The sequence below is a fragment of the Lutjanus erythropterus genome, chromosome 9 (assembly GCF_056507025.1).
Source record: "Lutjanus erythropterus isolate fLutEry1 chromosome 9, fLutEry1.hap2, whole genome shotgun sequence".
NCBI lineage: Eukaryota > Metazoa > Chordata > Actinopteri > Lutjaniformes > Lutjanidae > Lutjanus > Lutjanus erythropterus.
In genome coordinates, this window is record NC_139325.1 from 25030985 (window position 1) to 25047752 (window position 16768).

Sequence of the window (16768 nt, forward strand, 5' to 3'; positions counted from 1 at the left end):
ACACGTGTCGTATTTGAACTAACTCCTCCGACACGGTTCGTCATAATGACTTCAAAATCGCTGTGTACCATCTAGACAACTGTGTGATTAAAAGTTGTTAAAAGTTTCACGGCATGTTAAAGTGCCTGGATGTTAGGTGGCGGCGAATTTTGGCGTTTCGCCATGAAACAGGAAATGGCCATAATTTTTGGGGTACATGGTCAGATCTGCACCAAACTTCATGTGTATGATCAGTGTATGGGCCTGAATGGAAATATATGAAAATATTCCATAATTATCATAGCGCCCCCTGCTGGCGACAGGAAATGTCATGTTTTACAGTCTGAGGTCCTGCTCCCACCATGTTGATTATATCAAACTCCAATTTGGTCAGAAAAGCCTTAAGACCTTGATGATGGTACATTATGAAGATCAGGACGTTTCGTCAAACGGCGTTGCCCTGGTGGCGCGGCGAAGGTCCATGTTTCGCCATGGAACAGGAAATGGCTATAACTTTAGTAAAAAAGGTCAGATCTGCACCAAACTTCACATGTCTGATAACAGTCCGGCCCTGAACACACCTATATGAAAATATTCCATAATTCTCATAGCGCCCCCTGTTGGTGACAGGAAATGAAATTATTTACAGTCTGAGGTCCTGCTCCCACCACGTTGACTGTATCAAATTCCAATTTGGTCTGAAAAGCCTTAAGACATTGCTGATGCTACATTATGAAGATCAGGATGTCTCGTCAAACGGTGTTGCCCTGGCGGCGTGGCGAAGGTCCATGCTTCGCCATAAAACAGGAATTGCTATAACTGGACTGTACATGATCATATCTGCCTGAAACTTGACATGCTTATTAAGAGTCCCGGTCTGAACATATGGTATGAGTTTCGTCCATGTCTGTGGCCAAATGGCGTGGCCACGCCCATTAACGCGTTTCGCCAAAACACAGGAAGTGGCCTTAACCTCCCTGTGCTTGGTCAAAACTGCCTGAAATTTTACATGTTCATTAACAGTCTCCACCTGAACATGTGATATGAGTTTTGTCCATGGGGGTGGCCAAATGGCTTGACCACGCCCTTTGACGTGCGGCGCTGCAAATAGTGAGTTTTGGCCGACATGCACCAAAATTGGTACACATATGTATCACAGGGAGATGAACAAAAAAGTCTCTTGGACCCATAGGCTAAAGTCAACAGGAAGTCGGCAATTTTGAATTTTGTGCTCAATTTTGGTGTATTCCACAAGACCTATTTTAACTAATTCCTCCTACAAAAATTCTTCAATTGACTTCAACACTGGCCTGGAGCATCTAGACAAGTGTGTGATTAAAACTTATTAAAAGATTTGGTCAGCGTTAAACGCTGTGGCTGTAGCGGGGTGGCGAAGTTTGGCGTTTTGCCATGAAACAGGAAATTGCTATAACTTTAATGTAAATGACACATGAAACATCAAACTTCACATGTGTGATAATAAGCATGCCCTGAACACATCTATGTAATACTGGGGGCAGGAAATGACAGTGAATTCCTTTAAAAAGTACTTCACCCAAAAATGAAATTGCACTCAATAGCTACTCATTCCTGTGCTGATGTGAGGAGGGATGAAGATCTCCAGTTCACAAGACACTCCCATAGTTTAAGCAGAAAACAGCACTGTAGTCAAATCCAGCTCAATTGCAGAGTGATCAGTTTTAAAATGAAAAAAATAAACAGAAAAACAAACAGAAAATGCCTCCATGCTGCACGAATGCCGTAATCCTGGAAGCCACTCAGATAACAGACAGCATTCTTCTCAGAAATAGTGACTTGTTAGGCACACAGTTTAACTAACAAACTTTCAACACAGAAGAAAATGTCTGAAGACTTTCACATAGCAGAGAAACATCATTTCTTTGCTGCAGCTGTATTACTTGGGCTACAGCATATGTACCCACTTCAGCTGTGTGCACGCACTTCCAGTCTCAGAGGCTACAGATTTGTCCAATCTGCATCACACTTAACATGTGTGATAATAGGCATGCCCTGAACACAGCTACGTAATACTGGGAGCAGGAAACAACACTGAATTCCTTTCAAAAGTAGTTCACCTAAAAATGAAATTGCACTCAATATATACTCATTCCTGTGCTGATGTGAGGATGGATGAAGATCTCCAGTACACAAAATACTCCAACAATTTCAACAGAAAACATGATCATAGTGACATCCAGTGCAATTTAAGTGAATAATGATCAGTTTTATAATGTAAAAATGAACACAAAAAGCTCACAAAATGCCTCCATGCTGCACGAATGATATAATCCTGGAAACAACTCAGACAACAGACAGAGTTTTTCTCAGAAACAGTGACCTGTTATGCATAGAGTTTCCTGAGCAAACTTTCAAAAAAAGAAGGAAAATGTCTGAGCACTTGGACATAGAAGAGAAACGGTGTTTTTTGGCTGCAGCTGTGCCGCTTGGGATAGAGCTTGTGTACGTGCTTCAGCCGTGTGCATGCATTTCCAGTCTCAGAGGCTACAGTTGACAATGAGGCTGAAAACACGGTGTAAATGGTGTCTTTTTGGGTTACATTTTACTGTCACCTCTTACAGACACTTAAATCACAGCACAGGAGCGGTACGGAGACAGTTTGTGGGTTATTTGTGCGCACTTGAGGTTTTGCCCCATCCTTGCATCAGCACGGCGGAGAGTGGGTGTCGAATGCCGTTTGGTTTTCCGGGCTCACTGTGGCTTCGGGGCGACGTCAGACGGTCGCGGCCACGCTTAGCCTCTCCGCTCCGGGGCGGGTCCGGCCATCGGGAGGCAGTGGCCGGCCCCCCGAGTGGCGCGGGGGTGCTCGGGCCCGTTCATCGCTGCTTGCAGCTTTAATTCATTCTGTAATCCCTTCATGGTGACTTGATTCGTTGATGTTATTAAAGCTGTTCTCACGCCAGCCTGCAGCATCATGGACTGTGCCTTTAGGCGACTCACGATATAAAAAGCAATACAAGATTTATAAAGGCTGTATTATGTTGTACAAGTGTTGATCTACTCCCTGTACTTGCAGCATACAACATGTTTCCAAAATGCCACACAACTGCATGTCAGCAGCTTCATTTTTACTTTATAATAAATCACAGTCTCTTGACAGGAGCTACCGTTGTTCAGCTCTTGATTTATGACTATTAAGTATTAATCGACTAATTGTTGCAGCTTTATTTCTGAGTGACTAGTAGTTGTTGCACTAAGAAACAATCAGCAGCTTACAGTGATTAATTTGACCCCGACAGACAAGATCACTAAAAGAGGTTTCCACTGTGTTATATTTCTAAGCTACTGAATGTAGAATAAAAATCTAACACAACTAATAGTCACTTTCATTAGCAGTTCTTCCCTCTGCAATATATTGGATTGATCAATTAATTGTTTATTCTATAAAATGTCTACTTAATATAAATACTGCTCTCTGGGTAGTCTAGCTTACATATGTTCATTAAAAACAAAGAATTACATCAATTGCCCAGAGCTCAAGGTGGAGTCTTCAAAAAGCTTGTTTTATCCCACTAACAGCTCAAAACCCAAATATATTAAATTTACAGTGTTACAAAACAAAGAAAAGCCTGAAATAAAATATAGGAGACTACTTAAATGATTAATCAGTTATCAAAGAAACCTGCCACAGTTTCTTAAAATGTGCTCCACTAATCATTTATGCACTGTAGGGATATATTTTGCCTTTGTAATATGATTCACGATGGAGAACAAGATTTGCACTAAAGAACCTCATTGTAATGCTTTTGACCATATTGCGATTTGATAATATTTCAATTAATTGTGCAGCTATAATGCACTGTATACCACGATGTCAAATGCAACATCAATACGGCTTTGCTTTGCACTTTAAAAGCAGCTCTGAGAATATAAACTCATCAACACTTGCCCTGAACTATGATCCGCTCTGTGCGTAAATATTGAAGTCATCACATCATACGCTCCAGAGAGAAACCAGAGCCAATTAAGACGAGTGAGCACTCTATTAAAATTAGTCTTTTAGCACTCCGGTGTTTTGTCTTATCTCTGATGTAGTCCTGGTGGACTTAGCATCTGAATTAACAGCCACCAGCCTAAATAGCAGCAGTCATAATTGGAGCCAACTCCTTCTTTGATGTGACACTTTAATGTTGACTGAGAGTTTAGCGGATGATGATTAATAAGACCATAATTAAAAGAAGAAGTGTGTGACACAGCTGCTGTGTATTATGTGTAGCACACTGACACATTGGTATCTGAGCTGAATTAACCGTTGGAATAAAGATTTTCTTGACCAGCATCTTCTTTGTTCACTCCCAGTCAATCATTAGGGATTCACACACAACATATAGACTCTGTGGGGAGCATATAGGGACGGAGATTTAGGGTCTAAACACAGATGGCTTTCATATGTTCTGCTACAAAGAGGCAGGGGTGGAGCCTGGGTTGCCAAGGGAGATGGTACCTCAGACACAGACTGCCGGCTCATGAATATAAAGCAGGGAGGGGCACCACCACCTCGGCTCTGTCTCTGCATGTGTAAATGAAGCGGTCCAGGTTTAGTAACATGGAGTTGGCTGGAGGCCACAGGGAGACCCCCATCTTTTTAATCCCATCAGCTCCAACCCACACGGAGCTTCACTCACAGCTTGTGTTAGTTTAAAAAATATCCTCCTCTTGGCACCTTGTGCAAACATCCCCCACCCTACAACCTGCCACCACCACCCCATCAACACCCCCCCCCCCCCCCCCCCCGGCCCTTTCTTCACCCTTCAACTCCCCACCCCCTCTTCTTCAGTTATCCTCACAACCTCTCCTCATCTTTTAACTGCGAGTCAGGTCACACACAGGATCTGGGCACTACAGGCATAAAAATACACACTGGTTATAAATGTCACAAGATGACAGGTTTGGGAATATTTTACAGAAATGCAGAGATGGTAATATTCAATTTTAATTATTTAAAACTGAGAATATAGGGCTGGGCAATATGGACAAAATCAAATATCACAATTTATTTGACCAAATTATATCAATATTGTGACAATACTGAGGGGATGACTATATTTGTGCATTCACAAAATATCAACACAATGAGATGTTTGATAAATAATCATCAGTAATATGGATATAATTACTAAGTGGGTAAAGGCAAAATAATAGAACAGCTTAAACAGTCCGTTAGGATCAGAAAATTATATCTCTTTACTGTACTGCAGCCTTTAAAACCAGGAAAAGAAAACAATTTTGCCATATCACAATGTAACAATATACAAAATCTAATATCTAGCCTCATGTAATGATATTGATATAATATAAATATATTGCCCAGCCCTGGATTTTTGGACAGCAGCAGTAAAAACACTAAACAGGATGGGTGTTTTGGGAATATTTTATAGAGATTCTAGTCGTTTAAAACCCTGAGATTTAAAATGATTTAAAACTGATAACAGCTGCAAATCCTCACATTTGACTTTATCGTCTATGAAATTTTGCACAGACACGGTCCCCCAAATTTCACTGTCTGATACACTTAGAAAACAGATGACATTCCCGGCCTCAGCTGTATTTTGTGTTTAGTGCTGATTAGCAAATGCTATCATGATAAAATACCAAATTAAGATAGTGAACATAAAACCAGCTTAACATCAGCATTTTAGCAATGTCACTGTGAGCATGTTAGCATTTAGCTAATGTTAGCATTTAGCACAAAGCCCAAACAAACTCCAGCCTCACAGAGCTGCTAGCATAGACTCTTCCTCTAAGTACATACTAATTCTGTACAGAATGGAAATTGTACTACATACTAAAAGTCATAATATGCTAACTATGAGTATTGTTTTTATTAGTATATAATCACCTGAAAATAAAGATTGTTGTATTTTCATTACCTTAGAACTGATTAACTGATGATTAATTTTATGAAAGTCAGCTAATCAGTTGACTCACTATAACATGCTGTATGTAACCGTGCAAAATGCAGTAATTCTGCTTTATCTTGTTTTTGTGTCATCATAGTTGAGATGTGCGACAGAACTGAACTCATGGTCACTGCACCGTCAACAAAACAGTTCAGTCCTCACTGAGAGCGAACAGAGAGAGCTGTCGGGATGGAGCCGCAGAGGCCCTGAGGTGCAGGTGGGGCTGGAAAGGTGTCCAAAACAACAAGAGGGCCTAACATATGGTGTTTTCTGCATATGCAAGCCAGCATCACACATCCTCAGTCCACACACACTCACACAGACACTTACACACTGAAGAAGTGCAAGATTCATCAGCTACGTAGTGCCCGGGCGGGTACATCACGTTCTTAGCTTGTGAACTTTAATTTTGGCACTCTGTATTGCTCACAACTGTAGTCTGCTTGTTCGCAAGCTATTTACATAACACGATAAGACACTTTGAGACCAGTTCAGCCGCAGAAGGTGACAAGAGCAGCTTGTTCAGGACACACTTAGCTAATGTCCTGCATAACTTTTTCTGCCTTGGTGGAAGAAGGGCAGATGGATTTACCATATGGCCGACAGGAGTCCTGTCGACTCTTGATCTCAACACACACCCCATCCCACCATGTTTCTTTTTTTTCCCATCACTTTCAACTAGATCATGACAGCCAGAATTAGTAGTGCATCACAGAGCACAGGGCCTCTGCATTTAATACAGTCTCTAATTGATAAAGAGTAATATGTGGCTGTTTCAAGCTATAACAAGAACATAACTGAGCATACAGCCTTTGAAATTAACTCAAAAGCCCACTATTTTCTGTATGTCTCTGTGTAAATGCGCATGAAGACATGATCTCAGTTTTTTTCAGCAGACATCTATGTGTCTCTGTGGCGACTTGCAGGCCAGGCAGACTGTCAAAGAGACAAAGATTCATAGACTGAGAGTGAAATAGAGAAAGAGATACACCGAGAGGAGCCCAGGGATGCAGAGGGGACGAGACAGTCGGTGTGGACCATTGCCCGTGGGGAGCAGACATCCAGAGCTCAGTGCTGCTGACAAACTGACAGCCACCGCCGGCTCGAGGGCAACGCTGTCCCCACCATTGTTATGCAGACAGGATTCCCCCACCTGACAAGCCAAAACCATCACTGCCAATTAAGCTACGTGCCAAATATTTTCCCCAAAACACACCGGCATTTAAAGCACTACAGTAAAAGGTAAACGTACCACAGTACTACAGTGCAGACGATTATGTTTTATATAATTTCAGTATCTAAGAAGCATACAGTCCATTAGTTCTAGCAGGCACTGGGAGTAAGGTTGTCAAAAGTATCAATACTTTTTCAATACCACATGTCTAGTTTTGAAAGTACCAAAGCTATAAAAATGATCCATGTGCTCATTCCAAACCTCAGTTCAGTCTTTATTGTCCTGAAATTTGGCTTTTGCAGCAAAACCAGGCAGTGTTCAGTGATATTTTCTGTTCTAGCACTGTGCGCAGGTTGTTAATTTAAAAAAAAATGAAAAAATATATCCTATTTTGTGTAACTAGGATTTCCTTTTTGCTGTGGTATTGAAAGAAGCAAGTAGCAAGTATTGTGTTTCATACTAATATTGTATCAGAGTTTAAAATTCTGGTAACATGACAACTCTAATTGGGAGGTGTTGGCAGTTAATGGAGATCTTGTTTGGGACCCCTGTGAAGTAAAATGGAAATCCAGCATGGTGAGCCCGAGGAACAGCCTGCTCTGTTTACCAACCAACATGGGTGGCTGGTGAAATATTTCATCAGGATTTGTCTGTTGGAGATGAATGAGCATCAGAAGTATTTGATTTATTCGAAGAGTGTGGACTTAAAAACACACAATCATGGACAGAAGAAAACTGGTAAAAGCCTAACGTGAATTTACTGTTTATTTAAGAAACAAATGTGAAAATACATTAAATATAACTTGTCAGCGATCACTCTGTGCACGGTTAAGGTGTAGTTTAATACCACCACATGTTGAAGCAGGAAGATACAGAGATGTGACCGAAGATGAAAGAATCTGTGAACATTGTGAGCTAAATGAGGCAGAAAATACAATTCATTTCATTTTATAATGTTCTTTACATCATGATTTGCAACAAATATTGTTTGACAAAAATATGCTCCTGATTTAGTTTTGACTGGAATTGAGAATGAAGCTTTAACTGATTTTTTTTGTGAATTATTGATGATTTTTTTTTTGTCCTATATAGACTTGTGCACTGAGGACTGAGGTTTATGTTTATGTTTGGATGGTGTTGATGTATTGTGTGGTTAGATGATGGTGGGTCAAACATGCCAGAATGTTTGGTTTGTTGTTCATTAGTGTGTCTCAATCATTCCATGAGGGACGGTCATGTTCATGACGGGGCATGAAAATAAAATATTCATTAAATCATTCATACAACAGATCTTTGGTGTCATGTCACACTGGAAGGGGAAGAGTAAAATTGCCTAATGTGCAGTGGTGGGACAAGTATTTAAATTCTTTACTTAAGCAAAATTAAGGTTTAAGTCAATATCAAAAGTAAATGTTTAAGTTTAATCTGGAATAAAACATTGTATTTGATAAGAAGATTATTTGTTTTGTATATAAAATCTACAACCACAAAGTAACTAAAGTTGTCAGATAAATGTTTTTAATTCTGAAGAATAAAGTTGTGTAAAATGGTTATTTTTTCTCATTATTTAGCTGTGCTCAGGACATTTGACCAACCCAAAATGTTGGTATTTGACGTCCCAGAAATGAGACTCAACAATCAACTATCCCTCTGGCGTGTTTACAAGCAACAACTAACAAATCCTACTGATTCTACCTTTCAGATAAAAACAGACGATAGATTTTTTTAAAACATGGATGATGCACAAAGCATAAGTTAGCTATTTAGACATGAAGCATCTGATATGTAGCAGCGTTTTGGCCATACAGCATGTTTGGCCTGACACGCAAAAAAACAAAACAAAACCAAAAAAACAACTAAACTAGTACAGAAACTCTTCCAATTTTTATGTTTATTTTGCATCACTGTGTCTGTGTGAATCACCAAAAAGAGGCTACAGAGATACTGTATCTCTAAAGACGAGTGCTGCAGCAACATTCTGAGTTTAGATCTCTCTCTCTCTCTCTCTCTCTCTCTCTCTCTCTCTCTCTCTCTTTCTCTCTCTCTCTCTCTCTCTCTCATCGCTTGAATAATTCAGTCCCTCTAGAAAACGTCGGAGAGGAGTGACGGAGGCAGAGGGGAGATGAAGAGGAGGCCAGAAGAGGCGAAGGTAAAGAAGTGGAGGGGAGGAGAGCGCTGTGACAAAAGTGAAATGAAGCATCATTGTTTCTCCGTCCTCTGTCTTATTTTAATCTTTCACGTTCAGATACTCTATCGCTTTCATTAACTTCAAATTTCCTGTTTCACGATTGTGTCACTGTGATACAACAACTGCCATTATAAACCAATTAGTTCCTCTTGTTTTACATATTCCCTACAGAAGATATAATGACAAGCAATCAAATTACATTTTAATAAACAAGAATTTAGCTCTTTTTGTGTACCTGACTCCTTTTCATCCCTTCTTTCTCTGTTAACCTTCCTCTTTTCAGCCTTATCCTGCTATCCATCCTGTTTTTGTCCTCTCCTATCCACTCTTCTAACACTGTTGGCATTAAACCTGTCATATGGGGATGAATTTTAAGTAGCTGTGTGTGCCAGACACACACAGCCCATGCGTGCACATACACACACGCATGGACACAAACAGACACGAATCCCTGACCCCTCTTATCTTGTCTCCTTTCGTCCCTCACTGATTAACACCGGACACACACACTTCTTCTGGACGTTTTAATTAGAGCAGAAAGGACACACACGCGCACACGCACACACACACAGACAGAGTATCAGCAGCTTGGTCTTTCACTCTCATGCTCAAGGCGTCTTTAGACAATCTCAGATCTGTCCTTTCGTTCCGACCATAATGCCTGTAATTGTTATTATCTAATTGGCTGAAGGCTTTTCTGCTGTCTGCAGCCTTTGTAATCCAGCAAATCTCTCTGTCCTGAGACCTGTGAGCCGCCGCGCTCAGGGTTCATTACAAAAAGTGGCGACGAATGGTGTGTGATCTGTAACTGATTCTGGTTTTGTCTCAGCTTCCTCCTCAGGAGGCTGAGACAAAACCAAAATAACTGACCCCTGTCTGAATCCTGTAATGCCAAGAAAACTACCTCACTTTATCATCTACTGCACACACAGTCCTGCAGTGCAGGGGCTTCCAGTCAGGTGTCATTCTGCAGCTGCCAGGAGCCACACTGAAAGACTGTAGAGCTTTTGAAAAAAGAAGCAATTGTGGTTTGGTAAAATATATAAACATCTATCCAATAATTTGTGTTTAGAAGGAAAGTTAATACACAAAAAAGTTTACAAATTGGCATCAAGAGAGATTTGGCAAAATCACAGATAAACCTTGTGTATTAAAACATACATACCAATAGTTTGCTTGGAGCAATAATGAGTGACTGATTTTTTATTTCCAAGAAAAAAGGCACTAAAAAAATGAAATTGTCTACCTCATTACAAATTTCAGAATTTATCAGTAAACAATTTTTTCTCATTTCTAAAGTTTTCTCGGTTTTATGAAGAATGTTTCCCACTTCACTATTAAGTCTGTTCTCAGTGTATGTGCACTGGCACCTTCAAATTTCTACAACACTCTTTTATAATTTGCAAATTGGACTCACAAATGTCAGCTGGGATCAGCTGCAGCAAAACCCAGCTGACATGGGTGAGAGACACGGCACACCCTGAAAGGGTTGTCGGTTCATCACGGGACTGAGACACAGAGACAAACAACTCACTGATTTTACAAAGTTTGGATGATAAAAAAAAGAAAAAAGAGAAAAAAAAGAAACATGTCTCAGATGTGTCTCAGTCCGGATTCTCACATTGCATTTCAAAGTGTGTTTTATGTCACTCTAAGTGACACAGAGTGTTGGAAGTGAAATAGTAGAAGCTGAGCAGAATATAGATGTTTAATACAACTGAACAGGCCACTGCCATTTAGCACTGCTTCCACTTTTTCCCAGTGGCCACTCACAGTATTGCAGCAAATTGCAGACCCATTTTCTCTATAAGCCTCCATTATACAAGAGACGTCTGTAAAGCTGCAAACAAGATCAGTTACGACTCCTTCTATTCTGAAGGTTTGATACATGGAAATGTTGTGTTTGTAAAAGTTTTCGCCAGCCGAGAAAAGCCATTTAAGAATTTATGCGATCACAATGTAAAGCCTATAGGCCGAGCAGGAGCTTGTGGGTGGGACCAGTGGAAGAAACACTATTTTGCATATTCAGTAGGTTGCATACTGTGAAAGGAAACTTAGTTGCCAGTTCATTTTCTTTCAACAACTAATCAACTGATTGTTACAGCTTTACTTTTATATAATTAATATCGCTAAATAATATCCAAAATAAAATTAGACAGCGTTTAATATATTTCCTGTTATTTCATCATCCATCTGTCATCTTTTGAAGATCAGGCGGTGATGACGAAGCACTACTTCAGCTCATCTGACAGAGGTGTGGGGGCACATGAGAGAAAAAAGGTTGTGAACCGCCGCTATAACAGATCATCTGACCTACAGAAAATTTAACAGGGCTGAGGCAGCTGGACGTGAGATGATGGAAGAACAGAAAATTAATAAACCCCTCTGTGAGGAGCCATCGCCAGCTCCTACAAACTACATACATTTTCGTGTAGTACTTACATCGCTGCTGCCTTGTCCTCCAGGTTCAATCATGTAGGTGTGATTGCCATCGAAAAACATCCCACTGAAAAGAAGAGACAGGAGAGGGGAGAGCGCGCATTAACACCAGTTTCTGTTGTTTTATTCATCACTAAATGGAATAATGTATCTGAATTCAACTCCTCCTCAGCCATCAGGGTGATAGATTAGCCATTTCACTGCTTGCCCAAGGGGGGTTATTGTATTATTGGAGCATTTGTCAGAATAATAACTGTAATACACTCCTACAAGGTGCAGTTTTGGACAGAACCCTCTGATGTCCTGACTGCTGTATTTGGCATATGAACAGCTTAGAAGGGGTGGAGGATAATGTGAAACAAAAGGTCATCCAATCATCCAAGAGATTCCCCCCCCACACAGCATAACTTAAAGGTCACCTATTGTGAGGACTTTTATCTCTGAAACAATGACTAACCACAACCTGCAGTGACTAAGACATCTCTGAAAGCATTTTAGCGGAAAATCTGTGCAAATCCTGATGATCCTCTCCAACATTTACTGAAAAAATGTACTGACTTCTCATGCACCTTCACTCACTGTGCACTTAAAAACTCTAAATATCACGTAAAGATTTGAGAGAAAGAGACCACAACACACTCACTCATCATGTTGACCAAGCAATCATTTTAAAAAGTCAGAGATCAATTTCTCATTTAGCAGCGCGGTGAAGGTCTCCTTGTCTCTGCCCGCTCGGGTGTGCGCATGTGCACAAAAATGTCTGCTAATTAACTTTATCTGAAGCTTTTAGGAGATTGGTGGGGTCAAACTGCGAAGTCACTGCAGACAATCTGTCTTTCGCTTCCAACTGTCTCTTCCTGGCCTTCAACACATAAAATTCACCTTCAACACACTCTTCATCCTGGTCCAACACTGCACTTACGGCAGATTACACACACACACAGAAAACAAAGGTCAGAGTGTAGATTGCTTCCAACCTTTGAGTTCTTCTTCATACGCTGGGTTGCACCAATAATGATTAATTTAATTGAAGATTAGTTCAATTCAGTGTTGAGCAAAACGAAGGTTTAAATGAGCAAATCCAGATTCAAATTAAACAGAGCTCTACTGCAGGATTAAAAACTAATCTAAATTTAGTAAATCCAAGTTTAGCGATGTAAACCAAAATTAAATAGAGTTCAATCATTTGAAGATGATAAATAAAAATAAATTTGAGTTCTGTTGGGACCTAGTGAGTATGAAAGAAGCTCTGTTTTATTTAACAAAACATTATACTGTTTGCTAGTTAGCTAAAAAGTTAACAAAACATAACATTGTTTGCTAGCCAGTTAAAAAGCAAAAACGTTATATTATATTTATTATTAAAAAAAAAACATATTGTTTGCTGGATAGCTTAAAAAAGTTTTTAAAAAGTTAAACCTCCTCAAGTGTAAGTTTTAGGTCAATACAGGATTAATCACTTAATCCATAAAATAATCAACAATGAAAATGAAAATAATTGTTAGTCATCTGACTGATTTCTTGCAGGGGGGGGGGGTCAGGTACTTCTGTGAAGCAGTCAGTATTTAGGAACATTTGAGTCTGATGATAGTTATTGCCAGGCCATTGTCAATCAAATCTGACCAAACCAAACCTTTAATGTCCTTTGAGTGACAAAGTCTTCATGAATTATACTAAATGATGTTTTTTCTCCTATGTTTTCCTTTAATCGTTTTGCCATTAATTTTATTGTTATGGAGAAATCCTTAAAGCAGACATAATCAATATTTTTTTAATAACAAAGTATAAACTGACAGTGAGAACAGTGTGACATTGTGGAAGGGGGTTTCTGGTGATGAGAATTATCACCTGAATCTGTGGTTCTCCTCTGCTTCACAGAGCGTTCACCTTCACTGTTCTGCTTCACTCTCACTGTTCTCATGGAGCTGTTTTCAGCCGCAGCAGGCAGCTGTTTTCAGTGTAACAGCTCTAAACACCCACTGTACACTACTGTACCTGTTCAGCACTAAACAGCAGGCAGAAACAGTTACTGACCAGCTTGTGAACATATGGAGCCTTTCGCAGCTAAAGAGCCAGATATTTCCCTCAGGAGTTGGCAGAAAAAAAGAGAGTCAATATTGGACTTATTCACTCAGTGGCCAGAAACATGACGCCAAATGAGTAATAATGTTGCCCTGTAACTTCTGCATGTGTACATACAAGAGCCCTTTATCACAGCAGTTTGTGAAATTGTCACAAAATTTTATGGATTAGATTCTTGCACATGGATGCACGTTTTTAATTTTTTTCGTGACATTAAGCACAACTTTCAAACTAATGTATAATCCGCCGTCCTTCTCATTCCTCAGTCTGGTTAGAAATGATAAATATGCAATATCCTGTTTTACTTTCAATACAAAACTTGCTGAGAAACATTTCAGGTGACAGCTGTTGTTTGGTTAAGTTTGGGCAACAAAACTACTTTGTTAGGTTTAGGAAGCAATCATGGTTTGGGTTAAAATAACTGCTCGACTATTTGTCTCAGAGGGAAACAAAACCACAGCCTCCTGTGTGAAAGTCCTGAGTTTGACCTGTTCATTCACCCTGTCCTCCTCCCCATGTGGACTTTCTTGCTCTTTATATTACGTTTGTCCTTGTCCTTATCAGTTTGATAGTCATGCTGACTGTCATGGGAAAAAAATGTAAATCAGTTTATTATATTTAGTGATTATTTAATGAACTGCATTGATAGTGCACTGGTATATGAGCAACTGTTTGTGAACAGCTTGACCATATCAACTCAAAAGATGATTGTGTTGACAACGTGTTTCTGCTGCCCCCAAGTGGCCAAAAAATTACAGGTTTAAATTTTAAAAAATAAGTTTTTAGTGGCTGTGAGGCTACTCCACATATATATATATATTTTGCATTTATAGCATCATCTTAAGTGAACTGAAAAGCTCAGTATTTGAATTTATACAACTCTGAGAAGGCAAATGTTCATGTTGATAATTTCTTAACCAGTATGAAGATTTGCTTAAACAGGAACCTGAGTCAATGCTCAACCATTTATGTCTCATGAGATAGATGGATGAAGTTGAGAGCTTTAGCCCTCTGTATACAGTTATTATCTATTGCATTGCAGGGTGAAGTTTCTGTGTGTGTGTGTGTGTGTGTGTGTGTGTGTGTGTGTGTGTGTGTGTGTGTGTGTGTGCATGTGTGTGTACCAGAAAGAGACAGAGAAAGAGGAGAGAGCAGGATGTATATTATGGTAAATACCTGACTCAGCATAAGGGAAATACTCTCCCTCTAATGTCTAACCCCCCGACACCACTATGCACTCCCTTAACTCCCTCCCTCTCACACACGTACACAAACACACTCTCACACGTACACACACACACACACACTAATGTGTGCAGAGCATACTATGGGTGTGTCTCTGTCTTCTTTATAATGTCAGCTCATACCTTTCTTTCCACATTAAGAAAACCAGGAATAAAACCCACAAAAACTCAGATTTGACTTGCAATTTTCTTTCAACAAATAATAAAAACAAGGATGACAGCAATACACACTAACATTTGGACTAATTAGCAGTCACAAAGCAAGCTTCAGCCATATCTACAACAACAGGTCTGCAGGAAACACTTTTAATCTCATTGTCTGTCAGATTATACCCATTAAATCCTATTTTGTCCTGTATATAGGACTGTACTGCACATGCAACACATTTACCTTGTTTGGCTTTGATTAATTCGTGCCCTACTTTTTTTTTTTTTAGCATTTTATGAATGCTGTTACATAATTTGCTGTGCTAACAAACATGTTGCCACAAACATGAAATATGCAAATGTTATTAAAAGCCTGAGCTAAGTTTAGCTTATTCACCAAGTATCAATCTGATTGCCTTAATTAGATGAATTTACTTCCTGCATAGTTTATTTGGTTTATTTAGCCTGACGTTATGTTGAAGGAGGATATATTTGATTGAATCAAGCTTTGATAAGGTGTAATGGACCCAGGATGAATAATAATGCTTTCAGAAACAACTGAAAAGGATAATTAGATGAACCAGTGTGTACTGTCAACAATATGTAGATATAGAAACTGTTATATTCTCTGTTATAGCAAAAGTTGCCATAAAACACCCTCCACTGACCCACATTAAACTTTAAAGGGATAGTTCAGATTATTTGAAGTGAGGCTGTATGGGTTACTGATCAATAGTCAGTGTATTACCTGCAGTAGATGGCGGTCGGCACGCCCCCAGTTTAGGGAAGCAGCAGGAGAACCAGCATGGAAGCTAAGCAAGGTAGTGCTATGGACAGGGTCATCAACAAAAAGTATTTTAGCCACCTAAAAAATATCTATATCAGTTTAAGTGTACAGGACATTTATAATATTTTCACTGCCTTACATCGTAGTCACCTATCACTCTCTCTTGTTCAGCCAGACTCCTTTGGCAAAACAGTAATTTTACCTCACAGCACATGGGAGTTGCTAGTCTCTAACTGCCTCGATTGGTTAATCAGTGTTACACAACAACACAACAAACTAACCAACTGAGACAGAGGTAGACCAGCAACTCCCAAGTTCTGTGAGGTAAAATGACCTATTTGGGCAATGGAGTCTGGTTGATTTGGAGAGAGTGAGAGTTGGCTCACATTACGGTGGTTTCCCATCAGAAAAGGCTGTCTGACAGAAGGGTAAAGCTGTGAAAATATCCAAAATGTAGTTGACATTTATATTTAGGTGGCTAAAATACATTTTGCTGCTGACTCTGTCCACAGCAGTTCATTGCTTAGCTTTCTACACTGGTACTCCAACCGCTTCTCCAAGCTGCGGGCGCGTCGACCACCATCTACTGTCTGTAATACACTGACTATCAATAACTACCCAACTTTACTTCACTAGTCCGAACTATTCCTTTAAACCTGTAACAAAAAACTAAACATTAATTAACAGTCCTCAAAGGTCCAAACACAAAAAAGCATGATGAATCACATAATGAATATAAGGATTACGGTTAATAATGTGCAGTAGATCAGACCAACAATGAGCTTCTTC

General features: G+C 39.7%; 1 protein-coding gene across 2 annotated transcripts in view; it reads right to left on the bottom strand.

The window, feature by feature from the left end:
• Positions 1 to 16768, bottom strand: part of adam22 (ADAM metallopeptidase domain 22) — a 94653-nt gene that overhangs the window by 36389 nt on the left and 41496 nt on the right. For both annotated transcript variants that reach the window (XM_084726831.1, XM_084726832.1), the window contains exon 6: positions 11723 to 11786. In XM_084726831.1, the coding sequence (XP_084582957.1) occupies positions 11723 to 11786 (64 nt within the window). The remainder of the gene's footprint in view (positions 1 to 11722; positions 11787 to 16768) is intronic.